The sequence below is a fragment of the Lygodium microphyllum genome, chromosome 4 (genome assembly GCF_053477565.2).
Source record: "Lygodium microphyllum isolate KBCC chromosome 4, Lygodium_microphyllum_v1.1.10, whole genome shotgun sequence".
Taxonomy (NCBI): domain Eukaryota; kingdom Viridiplantae; phylum Streptophyta; class Polypodiopsida; order Schizaeales; family Lygodiaceae; genus Lygodium; species Lygodium microphyllum.
The window spans coordinates 73,414,769-73,431,480 of NC_141138.1; the positions used below are offsets into that span (position 1 = coordinate 73,414,769).

The window sequence follows — 16,712 nt, forward strand, 5'->3', positions numbered from 1 at the left end:
AGAGGCAAGTTAAGGAGGGGGTTAAAAAAGTAGAATTTTATAACATAATAGATATTAAATGAATCCTCTTTGGAGAGAGAGGGAAACTTTATTAAGAAACAATCACATCTTGAAATGTGATAAGAGGAGTTGTTATTGCTTAAATTTGGAATCAGTGGAATTACCACATTTTTTTAAGAACACAATTGGTGTTTGCAGCCAACAAGTCATGATTAAAACTTATGGATGTGATACCCATAGTTTTGAAGGATTCAAAACTGTTAGAAAAGTGACCTTTAAGGCACTGTACATATTTTTGTTCATAATACTATAAAAACATAGTGCTATCTACACATTGTAAAAACATAATACTATCTACACACTATAAGAACATAACAATATCTAAATACTATAAAAACATAATACTTATATCTCTGCATTAATCAAAATATTAGGGAACAATGATCACACAACTTATTACGAATGTGTGCCACAAAATGTTTGAAAACAAAATTGCATGATGTAATACCTAAGTGCAATAGTGTTTTATTTTTTTGTGCTAAAGCATTATGCCATGCAAGGTTAAGCTTTTACTTGTACTAGGGAAAGCATTGTTGATTTCATTTTATACCTATGTTTGTGAGTGTATTTGTGAATTACTCAACTTGTGATGGGTTGATTAATCATTCATATCCTTGCTATTGTGAAGATTTCTTAGTTTGTTTTGTTGTGGATTTACCAAGGTGGAGTTTGACCTTTAAGGACTCTCTCTGCACTTAGTCACAACCAACTTTGTGATCATAAGAGGTTCTACTTACTTTGAGTGAAACAATAATTAAGAGCACTAGGCCACATGGTTAAAGTTCAATTCAATTGATTAGCATGGCCACATTTGAGTAAGCAATAACTCAAGGGTCTTTATCTCATCTTGCATTCATTATTATGATGATGCCCACTCAATTTGTCTCCATGTAGAAAGACATGCATGAATATTAGTAAAATTATCAATGTGCCTAGTTGTCAACTATCAAGATATTAATGGAATATTAAAATACTAACTTACAAGTCATCTCTCTCTCTTTCTCTCTCTCTCTCTCTCAAACTACTTACAAAAGCATACACATACACACAATCTAGATTATTGTCTTTACTTTAGTTTACAAGTAGGGGTCCTCTCTCTCTCTCTCTCTCTCTCTCTCTCTCTCTCTCTCTCTCTCTCTCTCTCTCTCTCTCTCTCTCTCAAAAGCATACACATACACAAAATCTAGATTATTGTCTTTACTTTATTACAAGTAGGGTCTTGGAATGTGAGGGATCTACCAATACCACCACTTGTATAAGTAACATGCCTATAAGTACATGTGCATACTCTCAATATGATAGAATGTTATAAGTTACATTTTATAGGACAATAAAGAATGTTAACAATCATCTATATTTTTAGTACACCCCTCAAGGTTGCCTTCATAACAAGGGAGGGGGCGGAAGTTGGAGTTGGGAAGTGGTTATGCATATAAAGATTTATTCAAAGCTATGACACACAATTATTTGAAGTGGGAAAAATGTAAAGATTTCATTAGAAAGTCAAAAAATTAGTTTTTTCAAGGACTACCTACTAAGCACCTTTTGGAGCATTTATGGCTTATTTAGCTAGCTTGAGTTTCTAGCTTGTCTTGTTCAATTTGTAACAAATGTGGATTTGCAGCACCAAGAGTTTCATCCAAAGAGCCAACATTATATTCCTTCTTTTGTCTATAAGAATCAAGCCTTAATAAATCACTAACATCCATATCTAGTGTAGGAAGCAGAGGTTTAGGGACATGACAAAAGCTTAAAAGAGGCAAAACCTACAACATTCGGATCTTGCACTCTAGGAAGGACTCGGTCTTCTTCATTGGAAACTAGCATATATGTAGCTCTTTAAGTCAGGGAGAGCTCTCAGCTCAGCAAAGTAGTTAGGAGAAGAGGACTAGCTCTTCAAGTCAAGGTTCAATCCTCTAGATGTTATTATGCTAAAGAAGGCTTTGAGTCCTACATATGGTAGTTACCCATCTTCTCCTCCATGGCTGAAACTCAACGGCTGCTATCTTGATGCTATTAGCAACCAATCCAACTAATGACTATTGTTGTGCTATTGTCTTGATAAAACTAGTGTGCAAGAATGGCAGACCTTCCATCTCTTTGATTTTTATTTCTTCCTTATGTTTTATCCTAATTGACAACCGCTGATTAAAATGCTCTAAGGGGCTTCTAATCAAGCCTTGATTGCAAGTAATGCACTTTATGGTGCTTCAATGTAGCAGTGCTCCCATTGTGGTGCTTCAATACTTCACTCTATGGTGCTTTGGTGCAGTAGTTGCTCCAACTCATGATGACTAACTCTACTAGAGAGATCTAAACAATGTCCATTGATTTGATGCATCCTGCCAGAGAGAGAGTGTGTGTGTGTGTGTGTGAGTGAGAGAGAGAGATTGGTGATTCCCAAATAGAAAGTCTATTGCATACAATTTGGAGGGTGCATAGAGATCGCCTTCACATAAGGGCCTTGAAGAAGAGCAAGATAAGGATGAGACACAGAAGGTTGTCGAGAATCTCACCAATGGGAAGTAAAAGGCCTTGGCTCTTGCTTCCAACCTAGGCTATGATGAGTAGTGCACACAAATTGAGAGAGAGAGAGAGAGAGAGAGAGAGAGAGAGAGAGAGAGAGAAAGAAAGAGAGAGTTTTTCATTATACATTGACGAGTTTCAATATGGATCAATTGTTCCTTCATGAACTAATTTTTTAATTCATGCTCTTGCAAAATTATAAGTAGATTTATGCATTTTTCAATGTGTCTTTTTCACAAACTTTGCCATGAAGTGAGATCAAGCTCCAAGTAAAGAATCCAACTAGAGTGATGCCAAAAGCACATCCTAGGAGAGAGCTCCTCTCTCCTCCCTTGACCAAGTCCTAAATTTGATAGGATTCCTAGTATTTTATATGGCCACTAATTTTTTGAACTATTGTTCTTTTATCAACGAGAAAAAGTGGGACATCGCGTTTAACCATACGTATCATTTGAATATGCACCAGCAAAAAAAAAGAAGGTAGTTGTTGACATCATCTTTAACCATACAGGTAGTTTGATGTATGTGAAATTTTTTAGTTGTTCGGACGTATGCAAACTTTTGAAGCTGTTTGGATGGGCAAGATAGCCACGCGGGTTATTAAATGTTTTTGTATCTTCTCCGAGAAATGTTTTTCATGACCACGCAGGTTATTAAATGTTGAATCTTAAGTCGGGTCAATATGGAACATATGCTAGGTTAACATACGCGCTCGAGTCTAGCTAGGTGGTCAACATCGAGTAGAAAACAAATATATGATTATAGCCTACTGGGCCCTGGCAATGTTATACGACCAGCCTCCTTCCTCCATTCTCTCTCTCTCTCTCTCTCTCTCTCTCTCTCTCTCTCTCTCTCTGTCTGTCAATAGCCGCCTTCGGCCCTTAATATCTCAGAGTAATGTCACGAGACGATACGAGCAGAGGAGAGGATCGTGAACAGTTCGAGGACTTTGGATTGGACTATCGCCTCCCTGAGCCGACATGGTGAGCACTCGATCTAAGCATCAGCAATGATGCTCTCTCTCTCTCTGTCTCTCTCTCTCTCTCTGTGGAGCTTTCAATATCCATGAGTGCTCTCCTTTGCAGGATAGAGCCAACGCACAGGAGGGCAATAATGGCGTCGCTGGTTAAGGGGGTTTACTTGATGGAGAAGGACAGGCGAGCAAATCTGTGGGAATACAAGCAGATTAACAATAAGCCGGAAGCTGATGGATATGATGGAGGGGAGCCAGGAGGACGGTGGTGGTCGTGCAGGCGGGCGGAGGATCTGGAGAAGTTGAAGACGAAGACGTTGGTGTGGTGGGAGAAGTTCCATTACGAGATGGTGAGGCCCATCATGGATGAGGAGGGCGAGACGCTCATTGGGGCGGTGTACCGGACCCTCTTGCATCACAACCGCGACCGGCCCATGGCGGGCGCCCCCAGGGTGGTGGTGGCCTTCCGCGGCACTATGCGCAGCGGAAGAGACTTTCTCGCCGACCTCTACATCGTCTTCCATCTGTTGAGCACTCACAAAAGGTTTGTACTTATAGTTATGACACGCAACAACGTCCCCATGCCTCCCCCCCCCCTCCGTTTCTTTTGTGTGTGCCCCTCGGCCCCACATTCAAACATTGCCTGTTGTTGTTGCACGGGCCCGGAGACTTGTTGCAGACTGCCACACGTCCACTCAAACAGCCTAGGCATGCAGGCGCTTGGCCTGCCGAAACATTACAACCACCAGGTCAAAACATTACAAGCACCTTCCCGTTTCCCTAAATCCTGGGCATGACACTTCACAAGAACTTCCCACTCAAGAATGCCAAGTTACCAAACTCTCCAATCACATCATGAGCATTGCAAGGGAGTTGCCACCCATTTCTAGCTTGTTGCAATGGGGCACAATGGCCACATGTTTCCCTATTTGGAGAGGCTAGAGCTAGGTTGCATTTGTGAACACAAGATTTTATGAATTGCAAATGCTTTCCAATTCTCTAAGGGTTTTAGTATATAAAGCTCATAACATTAATGATAGAGGTGATATGTCGGTGCTATTCAATTGGTCCAAACTCATCTCTCACATTGTTCGTCAAAGCCCATTCAATAGTGCTTCTAATATGGTGAAAACACACTCGTGTTGACAGGTTTTGGTATAGTGAGGGTCAAGAAATCCCTAGAATCCTCAATGTCACCATGCCCAACATGGTGACAATGGGGTTAACTCACTCCCCACTCCCTCTACAATCACCTTGTGCAACTTGACTCTTGTGCGCCTATTCTCATTACAAGCAATGAATTAATTCTAAATTTGGACAGGGTTCCTCCACTTGTCGACAACAAGGTGTACTAAAAGATAACTTACATGTGGGTCACATGTCATCAGCACCCTTTTTTTTTGTGGCAAATGAGGTGTTTGCATTTTAATGTGTAATCAACATTCGGAATTCTTGGTTGTGAGGAATCTATCCTCCATAACTAGCCTATTGCAGTTAGGGCAATGAATCACAAGCCTCAAAGCACTCGCAATCCTTGCTCTCCATTGTTACATGCTAACTATGAGATGGCTACCTTGCAAGATGTGGCGATATTGCACATGGGAAGGATCATTCGTGGCGGCTCTAGAGTTTTGTGTAGTCGTTCACATATTTCACAGAACTATTTGTAAGGAAACTATTCTGAAACGTCATATATTTATGGTTGAGACCTTGTACTTAAAGAGGGCATGTGGCACTTGTTACTAGGCTTCATCACTTTTGTACTTGTTATATACTTCGATGGGCTTGAAAACTAATAGGCATGGACTGTTGGAACTTATTATAGGACTCTTTGGTTGGCTATATTGCAGATATTGGAACTTATTATAGGTTTCTGTGGTTGGCTATATTGCAGATATCATATAGGACTGGAGGCGGTGAAAAAGGAGCTCCGCAAGCCAAAAACCGACGTGGTGATAGCGGGGCATTCGAAAGGTTCAGTGCTAGGGCTGCTGATAGGGAGGAAGCTAGCAGAGGAAGGCACGTTCCTTGAGGTGCATCTGTTCAACCCACCGTATCCGACGGTGGCGAGTGACTCGGGGCATGTGGGGCAGAAAATATCAAAGGTGGTGAGCATGGTGCACAACGTGGTGGCGAACGGGCTATCGCACATGCTGGAGGACGACTCGGCAAGGCAAAAGGAGAGTGAGTCGTTCTGTAAGATAGCGCTGTGGCTGCCGAACCTGTACATAAACGCGGATGACTTGGTGTGCCGAGGCTACATCGAGTACTTCAAGGCAAACAACCGCTTGTCGCGCCGTTCCATCAGATCCATCCTCAACGAACGCTTCCTCTCAGGCTCGGATTCGAACGGCCGCCCGGACCACTTGATCCCCTCTGCCCACCTCTATGTTGTCAGTCACCAGGATCACCTTTGCCACATCCCCTCGAGTATCTACAAAAATTATCGAAACAATCACGCACTCAATCAATGGCTTTCACTTGAAGTTCGCCCCTCCCCCTCGACCTTCCAATTCGACTGCTCCAAAGGTCACATGACTCCTGTGGCTTAATCCTTAAAGAGACATATCTCACCATATCACTCATTACACACCGACCTGAACGCGGGGATGTGCAGGGGCGTTAGGCAAAGAGGGCAGAAGATTATTGGGAGAGAGCTTTGTCCGGTTGGAGTGTAAAAAATATTGTAAACTTCAATTATAATAAAGTCACTTAAACAAGTGACGAAATGTTGTATTTACCAAAAGACATATTTGATAAAATTGAAGCAACATAGGTGCACCATCAATGTATATTAATAAGCTAATTATGACATACACAATCAATTATGACATATTTGATAAAATTGAAGCAACGTAGTCGCACCATCAATGTATATTAATAAGCTAATTATGACATACATAATCAATTTGGCATTTCATTATTCGGTGAAGGATTCTTGTCTACGTTCCCTTTCTATTTCTACATGGTGTCATGTTTGCAAAAGGCATGCATATCAAGAATTGCGTGGTGGGGGGACTTGCTTGAGCTGTTGTATCAAACACACACCATATACAAAAGAAGAAGCTCACTCAATAACACAAGAAGAGAGATGAAGACCAAAACATAAATTTCTTGCTAGTTTTTTCTTCTTCCACACACAATATAATGTACACAAAGTATAGATAAGATATAACATGAAGAAAAGTGGCCTACTAAGTCAAACAGTGCATAACTGACTATACTAATTGATTGACACTATAACTATGCTGGTTGTAGGTAGATGCAATAACCTAAATTTAATAAGTAATAAGTCAACGGCCATGTGAGGATCATAAATGACCACCGACATGCTAAGTGTAAATGTGTGGAGCCATCTAATTAGGCGGTCCATCATCAATGTCCACACACGTGTTGAGCTTGCTATCTCAATACTCCTCCTCAAGCTCATCAACTATATCTTTGCAACTCTAAGTAAGCTTCGAATCTTTCGAAGCTTCTTTGCACCCAATGCCTTTGTGAAAATATCAACTATCTGATCCTGTGTGCTGACATATACCAAGTCAATCTCTCGTACAAGTACCTTCTCTCTCACAAAGTGGTAGTTCACCCTAATGTGTATTAGGAGAAATATGGACTCTCTTTTTTGCCCCTTAAGGGGTTTCTCTCACCTCTCTCTCTCTAAAAATAGATTCCAAAATAATATTAGAATAAGAGATCTTCTACAATCAAGAAAATCTCATATTTGTATTTTTAATAGATTTCACCTATTATTTTATTCTCAAACTCTAGGATAAGTTCATATTTGTATTTTTAATAGATTTCACCTATTATTTTATTCTCAAACTCTAGGATAAGGTCACTTTTTCTCAAAATCCTCATAACTAAAAAAATACAATTCTATTTTTTGTAAAAATGGAGCCAATCATTAATCTACGACTCTTTAATGCCCTCATGACTTCTCAATATGAAAATATATTAGAATTATTCTCATTCTTGCTTCTTAAAAGGGCGGAAGTTAAAAAAGATATAAAATGACGTACACATTATATTTTAAGATTACCTAGAGACACCTTTTTGACTCACGATTTTCCTTGTAAAATTTTATTATTTTTGGACAAGTGTATACCTATTTTTGGGCATTTCTTCATTCCCTCTCAAAGCTCTAGTTTTATCTGAAATTTTGTGTACTCTTCTCCTTCCCTCCAGAATATGGTTTCTTGCATACGAATTCTTCTGAAGCAATACTCAGTACTATCTACAACACTCAGTACTATCTACAACACTCTCTACCCTACTATAAGCAATCTCAGGAGTAGTTTTTATAGCGTTTGCTGAAATCAAATAATCTCTATCTACAACACTCTCTACCTGCTACAATCAATCTCTCTCTTCAGTATTGTGCTATAAGATATCTGCCTCTTCAACACTCTATACTACAAGCAATCAAGTGATAATGGAGGTATCTTTATTTTTTCAATCTCTGTGATGTTATTATTCTTCATAGTTGTTGCTTAATCCTTAAGTGCTAACTCATAGAGAGAGAGGGAGAGAGAGAGAGGGAAAGAGGGAGAAGGGAAGGGGGAAAGAGAGAGGACCGTGTGAGATGAACTAAGAAAATAAGTGATAGAGTGACAGAGAGTAAACTAGGATAGAAGATAAGATGATGTTATTGTTCTCCACTAGCCAAGCTTCTGTATAAATGTGTTGAAATATCTTTGATCAATTCTGAGAGAGAGAGAGAGAGAGAGAGAGAGAGAGAATATTTTGGTTAGAATAGATGATAAAATTGGATACCGATTAGAGGTAGATTAAAAGCTAAGATTACAGGAAAATTAGGGGTTGATTAGGTTCTATCATGACTGAAATCAAGAGAAAGAGAAAAGATCCAAATGGGTAAAAAAGAACACAGATATAGTTTAAGATTTTCAATGAAAAGGTCTCTCTTACACAGGGCTAGATTTACAATAGCTATAAATAGATATTGATAATGATGAGCAAGGCTTGGGCAATCAAGAATACAAGTGTATGTATTGAGGAGCAAGGATAAATAAGAGTTTCCAACATGATTGAGTTGCCTCTTGCCTAGAAAAGTAAATCTCATTATAAATTGGATTATTGAGGTACTTTGTTCACTGCTTTATATACTATTTCCTTTCAGTATAAAGAGTTACTTGGCATCATTTCACTCGCACCTTTCCTGTCTTATTGGAATGATCCCTTGTGGATTGCTGACTAAACACACTATTCCTCAATACCACTATTCAAAAAGGAAGGGAGATCGATGCCACAAAGAATAATAAGAAGGAAGAGATTATGCGAAGCCTTTTCACCTCCCTACAACTACCCAACAATTTAGTAGTCACAATATTCTATCAGCATGGAAATGGATATGAGGGGATGATAATGGACATGATGGGAAGATGGTGGGATGCAGTGTTAGTGGCATGGGTGGTGATAGAAGTGGAGGCCTCTCATGCTAATGATAGTTCTCCCCCTGGTTATCCTTCTTACAATTCAAGAAGTGCCAATGGTTTGTCAAACCCTATAAATATCCAAAACAAAGAAAAAATATATTATGCTTGGATGCAATACATAACATTTAGCTTTTAATTCTAAGATTTAATTAGAGTAAGGCTACAAGTGCCGATGTATCAATTGGGGCTATTGTTGAAGTAGTAGCTAAGATCCAAGGGGCTATTAGACACATACCATGGAAGGGCATAGGGGTGACTAGGCTAGTTATGGTAGCAAGGGTGCTTCACAAAAACGATGGATGGTGAGCTAGGATGAGATGAGACACCTACATGTTGCACTTCTCATATAGCAAGAAGGATAAGCAAGGAGAGAACCATCACCACCATGAGAATCCTCCACTACTATCGCCACCCATGCCACTAGTGCCACATCCCACCACTATCCCCTCATCTCCACTATCATCCCCCCCCTTGTGCATGTTTGCCCAACTCATTGTGGGTGCTTGACTTATAACTCCCTTCTTTTGTTGTAACTACTTGATAGCATTACCAATATTCATCCCAATATTATTAGGCTTCCTGTTGAGATATCGAGCTCCACTCGTGATATGCCAGGGTGACCGTTGTACATTTATGTCACCGACTTGTTAGTTGCAGATGCGGTTGGTACACCGCCCATGAATAATAGCTAGATGACATCTATCCTTATCTACTCTAGTTCGTAGTTCAATTAGTATGCCACCTTAGTTAGTTGAGTTTGGTTTGAGACCCTTATATAGGGTTCTTCTATTTCTTTGTATGAGAGTTCTTTTGGCTTACACAACTAAGAAGAGGAAAACTATTTTTCAGCCTCCACCTGTGTGTGTATTCCCCCATTGTGCAAGCAAGAAAGCTACAAGTAAGACTCCTTCCTTCTCTCCCACAATCTTGACATGGTATCAGAGCCTGGTTTGTGGTAAGGAGCTCAAGGAAGCAAACCAAGTTCACGGTGTTCTGGTAAGAGGACCAGTGTTGCTTTCATTTTTCGAGTTTGGGAGCAAGTCTTTGCAGGTAGCACAGCCAGAAAGTGCAAGAGTGCATTGTCTCAGATTGAGGCGCCCTTCGCGGTGTAGCAAGAGGGCAGTATATGCTACGGGTAAGGGCTTTCGCCCTTGGTTGCCCTGTTTTTTTGATTCGAGGCCATTTCGGGGCCTGTTTTGGAGGCGGAAGTTTTCCGCACGCACTCAGGAAAAGGCCCTATTTTTGCTGTGTGACCACTGTTCTACAGGTTGGTGAAAAGTTATCGTAGAAATTGCATCATATGCCTGTGCGCAAAGACATTGGGAGTTACAGAATCATCCTTGTTGCCTGTTGATGCAAAATCGTCACTAGGAAGTGACTGTGAAGTCAAATATCACTTTCGTCAATTTTGCAGATTTGCCCTTGTGAGGCTGAAGCTGTGTTTTTTACAGTGACAGAATTTTTTGCAGTGTTCTGTAATGGCGTCTGATTCTCTTTCACAGATTGTCACTGAAAAGCTTGACAAGAACAACTTCTAAGCATGGAAGTTTAGAATGACGAATTTCCTTATGGGAAAAGGATATTGGGAATTTGTTTCAAGAAATGAAGAAGAACCAGTTCTTCCTGATGTTGCCAATCAACAGCAAATGCAGGAATTTAAAGGATGGCATGAGAGAGCCAGAAAAGTTATGTATTGGCTGTCTATCAGTATTTCAGACTCTATGATTGTGCATATTCAGGATGCAAGTACGCCAAAGGAGGCATGGGATACTTTGTCAAAAATATATAGCACAAATACGCAAGCTAGGAAAATATAGCTCAAGCAAGAGTTGCACAATGTGCAAAGAGAAAGTATGAGCATCAATGACTACCACATGAAGGTGAAGAAGATTGCAGATGCACTTGCTTCCATTGGGTCGCCAGTGGAAGATGATGATTTAGTTTCTGTGACCTTGAATGGTCTAGGAAAGGATTATGCACAGTTCCGAATATCGATTTCCGTCCGTGAAAGATTTCCTGATTTTGAGGAGTTGATTGCTCTCTAATTTCTGAGGAATAGAGAAATGGTGGTGCATCTTCTTCAGGAGGAACTTCAAAAGAAGCTGTCTTCTACTCAAATGCTGGAAGAGGTACAGGCAGAGGTAGAGGAGGCCTATCTGGAGGCCGTGGTAGAAATCAAAATATGTAGCAAACTCAAGAAAACCAGTCCTATGGAGGAGGACATGGTAACTCTAGAGACAGGGGGAGCCAAAGAGGTCATGGTGGATGGCAAAGAGGCCAAAATGCAAACAGCAATGTTGAATGCTACTACTGTGGTAAAATGGGTCATATAGCTAAAGACTGCTATAAAAAGCAGAATGACATCATGAATGAAAAATTGCAACAAGGGAATTATGCATCTTCTAGTAGATAGGGTGATGACAGAAATGAGCATTTGTTTATGGTGCAGCATATGACCAATTCTATGACAAGTGCAGAAGAAAGCAACGATGTGTGGTATGTTGACTCAGGTGCATCAAACCACATGACAGGCCATGCAGAATGGATGCAGGATGCAAGGAAAATGGAAAAACCAGGGTGGAGACTGGTAATGATACTACACATCCTATTGTGCAGATTGGAAATATTCCTTCGTCTATGTAGGATGGAAAAAAGAAATACCTATCAGATATATTTCATGTCCCGAATATCACCAAGAACCTGGTTTCTGTTGGTCAAATGGTTGAGCAGGGCTTGCAGGTCAGATTTAATTCTCATGGATGCTTTGTTGAGGATATGAAAAATAAAGGTCGCTTGATAGCAAAAGGAAAGAAGAAGGGCAGAATGTTTACGTTGGATGCAGACATGCCTGAATTGAGTGCAGCAATGTTTGCACATGGGACTGGTGTAGTTGCAGATATTGATATCTGGCATAAACGCATTGGTCATGTTAATGTACAATGACTTAAATCAATGCAAGCCCAAAATATTGTTGCAGGATTACCTAAATTCAAGGTTGCAGAAATGCATAAGGTATGTGAAGCTTGTCAATTTGGAAAACAGGCAAGGAAACCATTTCCTAGGCATGTTCAAGAGAGTAAGAAGCTATTGGAATTAATCCATTCTGATGTGTGGACTACTAAAGCTATATCTATTGGAGGCTGTCATTATTTTGTCACTTTTATTGATGACTATAGCAGAAAATTTTGGGTGTATTTTATGAAAAAGAAAAGTGAAGTGTTTGGGCATTTCAAAACTCTTAAAGCTATGGTTGAAAAAGAAACAGGCCTGCAAATAAAATGCCTAAGGTCAGATGGAGGGGGAGAGTACCTTTCAAATGAGTTTGTAAGGTTCCTGCAGGAGCATGGCATAAAGCAGCAATATTCATGCAGTCATACCCCACAACAAAATGAAATTGCAAAAAGGAAAAACAGGCATATTGGAGAGGTATATCGTGCCATGCTCAACGAAAAAGACTTGCCAGATTTTTATTCGGATGAAGCAATTGCTACAGCAGTCTACATAATGAACAGGACTCCCACTGCAGCAATACATGGGATGACTCCAGAGGAGAGGTATAGTGGTAGGAAACCAGATATTTCTCATTTGAAGATTTTTTGTTGTATTGCCTATGTTCATGTGCTAGATGAGTTGAGATCCAAGTTGGATCCAAAAGCTGAGAAGTGCATCTTTATTGGTTACTCTCTACAGCAGAAAGGGTATAGATGCTATAACCCTTCTACTCGTAAGTTTACAGTGAGCAGAGATGTTGTTTTTGATGAGATGAGTAGCTGGTATAAACTAGTAAATGTGATTGATGATGTAGATGCACAAAATGGTAATGCTGCATAGAATTCACAGCAACAGTCACAAAATATTAGTGGACATGGAGTGTCCTCTAGCAGTGGTTCACATTCTTCGCCATGGACAGGTAGATTGAGATCAGGAGAATCTCCTCAAAGCAATGCAGATAGTGGTATGCAGGTTTCACAAAAAGGAAAAGAGAAGGTAGATCATCCCATGTTTGATGTGAATGCAGGTCACTCTTATGTGGATGGTGAATCCAGTGGCTCAGAACAGAGCATTGATGATGAGTTGGGTATTCCTTCTATTGTTACACCTGGAGTAAGGAAGACCAGGGATGTTTTGAGAGCATCTGGGAGTGAACCTACTTTGCGTAGATCTACCAGAGCTAGGTATCCTGTGGATAGGCTAAAATATGATGGATTTACAGCCATTCGCCATGCCTATATGGTAAAAGTGATACAGGAACCAGAACCCACTTCTTTTGAGCAAGCCATGAGAAAAGAAAAATGGGAGAAAGCCATGGATGAAGAAATGGATGCCTTGGAAGCAAATGCTACATGGGAATTGGTACCTTTGCCTAAAGATAAGAATGCAATTGGTTGTAAGTGGGTTTATAAGGTGAAGCACAATGCAGATGGTTCTGTGAACAGATACAAGGCAAGATTATTAGTCAAGGGATATGCACAAACATATGGCATTGATTATGAAGAAACATTCAGTCCGGTTGCAAGGATGGCAACTGTAAGAGTAGTCATTGCTATGGCTGCATCAAAGGGATAGTCTTTACATCAGATGGATGTAAAGAATGCCTTCTTGCATGGTGATTTGCAAGAAGAGGTCTATATGGAGCAGCCACCAGGTTATGTGCATACTGCTCATCCTGAGTTTGTTTGCAGGTTGAAGAAAGCCTTGTATGGCTTGAAACAAGCACCTAGAGCATGGTCTGACAAGATAGGACAGTATCTTGTCACTATTGGCTTTCAGATTTCCAAGGCAGATTTCTCACTTTATGTGAGAAAAACAGAGAAATGTATTATGCTGCTTGTCATTTATGTTGATGATTTGATTATCACAGGTGATAGTGATGAAGATATCCTTCATGTGAAAATGCTATTGAAGCAGAAGTTTGAGATGAAGGATTTGGGAGAGCTACGTTATTTCTTGGGCATTGAGGTGATAAGATCACCAAGTGGGATATGGCTCTTGCAGAGGCAGTATGGATTGGACATGCTGTCCAAATATGGGATGACAAGCTATAAGCCTATTTCAGTTCCTTTGGATCAGAATGTGAAGCTGAGCGCAGATGTAGGTGAGCTTTTGGAAGACCCTAGTATGTACAGGCGCATAGTAGGAAGTTTGATTTATATTACTATTACCAGGCCAAATTTAAGCTATGTTGTTGGATTGGTAAGTCAGTTTATGCAGGCTCCAAGGAAACTGCATTTGGATGCGGCTAGATGCATACTCAGGTATGTGAAGTCCACATTGCAGTATGGACTATTTTATGAGACTGGGATTCAGATACAGTTGCATGGATACACTAATGCTGATTGGATTGGTAGTATTTCTAATAGACAATCTACCAGTGGATATGTGTTCTCTTTTGGAAGTGCTGCAGTCACTTGGAGCAGCAAGAAACAGCCTACAGTTGCCTTGTCAAGCACAGAGGCTGAGTACAGGGGTGCAGCAATGGCTGCATGTGGGGTAGCTTGGTTGCATAAGCTACTTTATGATATGCATCAGCCTACAGATGGGCCAGTTGTCATTTATTGTGACAACATAAGTAATATACACTTGGCAAATAACCCAGTATATCATGCTAGAACAAAGCACATTGAGGTGTATTATCACTATGTGCGGGAGAGGGTTTTACTAGGTCTTATTGATCTAGTTTATGTCAACACAGAGGATCAGGTAGCTGACATATTCACGAAGGCATTGGGCGCAGAGAAGCTGCACAAGTTCAGAGACCTGCTTGGTGTGCAGGAATTGGGATTGAGCTCGAGGGGGAGTGCTGAGATATCGAGCTCCACTCGTGATATGCCAGGGTGACCGTTGTGCATTTATGTCACCGACTTGTTAGTTGCAGATGCGGTTGGTACACCGCCCATGAATAATAGCTAGATGACAGCTATCCTTATCTACTCTAGTTCTGGTTCAGTTAGTATGCCACCTTAGTTAGTTGAGTTTGGTTTGAGACCCATATATAGGGTTCTTCTATTTCTTTGTATGAGAGTTCTTTTGGCTTACACAACTAAGAAGAGGAAAACTGTTTTTCAGCCTCCACCTGTGTGTGTATTCCCCCATTGCGCAAGCAAGAAAGCTACAAGTGAGACTCCTTCCTTCTCTCCCACAATCTTGACACTCCCTTCTATCCAACTTCACTATGTGCTTCTATTCAACCTTTCTTCACATGTGCCACATCACCTTCCTAGTGTTGGGGGTAAAGATGCCTACGCCTAACCATCTATGTATTCATTATACTAACAATACTCATACACTTGTATACCGCAAGTGATAGGCACCCTTCATTTTCAATTCTTTTTTTATTCTTTTAGTGACATTTGAATAAGGAAAGGCTTGTCACACAATGTGACTGTTGGATTTCCCACATCTTATGTCTCTAGCTCTTGTTCTCTTGCTTCTTCCACCATAGCTCTTGCTTCCACTCATGATTCTCCCTTCAACTAGTATCAGAGTTGATTTTGAGGAGCTTATTCTTCAATTTTACTTTAGCCTTGATTTGAAAGCTTCAGCTCTTTATCAATGGTAGCCATGGCTTCAACTTGAAGAGGTAATGCTTGTCACTCCTTCTCCTTCATGGCCATGTGGGCTTCTTCCAAGCATTGCCCTTGAGCATTCCTAAGTGTCAGTTAAGCTAGCAACAGGGTTGGTAGCAATTGTGTGATTTCACTTATTGTTCTTCTTCTAGCTCCCAACATTGATATTGCAAGTCTTGGATACCATTTAAAGCTCCCAAACTTTATGTTTGTTGTGATACACAATAGACTTGATCACAAGTCTTGGATAGTATACTCTCAGTGTTTAACATTCACTCATGCTCAGTTTGATGCCTATTTGAAGTTGAGATCATTCAAGGATGTCATTTTGATGTGCTGGAATGCTTTTGGATTGATTTGAGCTCAAAATAGCTCAAATTTCACTATATTTAAGTGCTATAATAACAAGGTAGCAAGCTTTTATGCATATTTCTCCTGGATGTTATTGAGATGCTTCATTTGTTCTATTGATGTATGCCAATGATGATGCTATTGAAAGCTTGTGACATTCATATTGGCTATGGTTACATGCCTTTGTTAATTTAGTAGCTTATACAGTTGTGGGCTCGAAGACTCTATTGGGTTTTATGCTCTTGGCTTATGCTTCATGTACCTTGGTTGTTCAAATGGCCATGTACTTGATGTTTTGAGCTTGCATTGTTCATTTGGCATCCAACTTTGTTCTAATGGGAGTTACTTTCACTACTTGGATACTTTTCATTTGAGCAAAGCTTTGGGCTTATGCGATTGAGCTTACTTTAGTGAGACCATGGGACTTGATTGAGTTATGGCTATGCTCTCCAAACGCTATTTGGATGCAGTTGTTGCCTAATGGGATGATTTGATTCATGTTTTGAGCCCGGGGGGTCCACTAGGGTTTACCGTATGGTACCACATGGAGTGTAAGGGAGGGGGTTATTTAAGGGAAGGAGGGTATGTTTTATAAGGTAAGGTCTCATAAATAGGGGGTAGATAAGGGGTATTTTCATATATTTCTTGCACACAGGTGATGTCTCCTTATTACTACTAGTGAATCCCTCGTCGTTTTGAGCTAGCACCTATCTCTATTAGGTTGTTATCAATTATGTATTCATCCTACTTGGTTATGTATTGAGCTTATTTACTCTTACT

The 16,712-nt window shown here is 40.3% G+C and overlaps 1 protein-coding gene across 1 annotated transcript; it reads left to right on the top strand.

The window, feature by feature from the left end:
- The first annotated feature begins 3,413 nt into the window (after window positions 1–3,413).
- On the top strand, window positions 3,414–6,380 carry LOC148037176 (GDSL esterase/lipase At4g10955-like). The gene is made up of 3 exons (XM_087677255.1): window positions 3,414–3,569; window positions 3,672–4,103; window positions 5,454–6,380. The coding sequence occupies exons 1-3, from the start codon at window positions 3,484–3,486 to the stop codon at window positions 6,109–6,111; spliced, it is 1,176 nt and encodes a 391-aa protein (XP_087533381.1). The 5' UTR covers window positions 3,414–3,483; the 3' UTR covers window positions 6,112–6,380.
- The last annotated feature ends 10,332 nt before the right edge of the window (window positions 6,381–16,712 follow it).

Coding starts and splice junctions, on each gene's coding strand:
- LOC148037176 (XM_087677255.1), top strand. CDS start 3,484: ATGTCACGAGACGATACGAGCAGAGGAGAGGATCGTGAACAGTTCGAG. Junction 3,570..3,671: donor CGCCTCCCTGAGCCGACATG/GTGAGCACTCGA, acceptor TCTCCTTTGCAG/GATAGAGCCAACGCACAGGA. Junction 4,104..5,453: donor CTGTTGAGCACTCACAAAAG/GTTTGTACTTAT, acceptor GCTATATTGCAG/ATATCATATAGGACTGGAGG.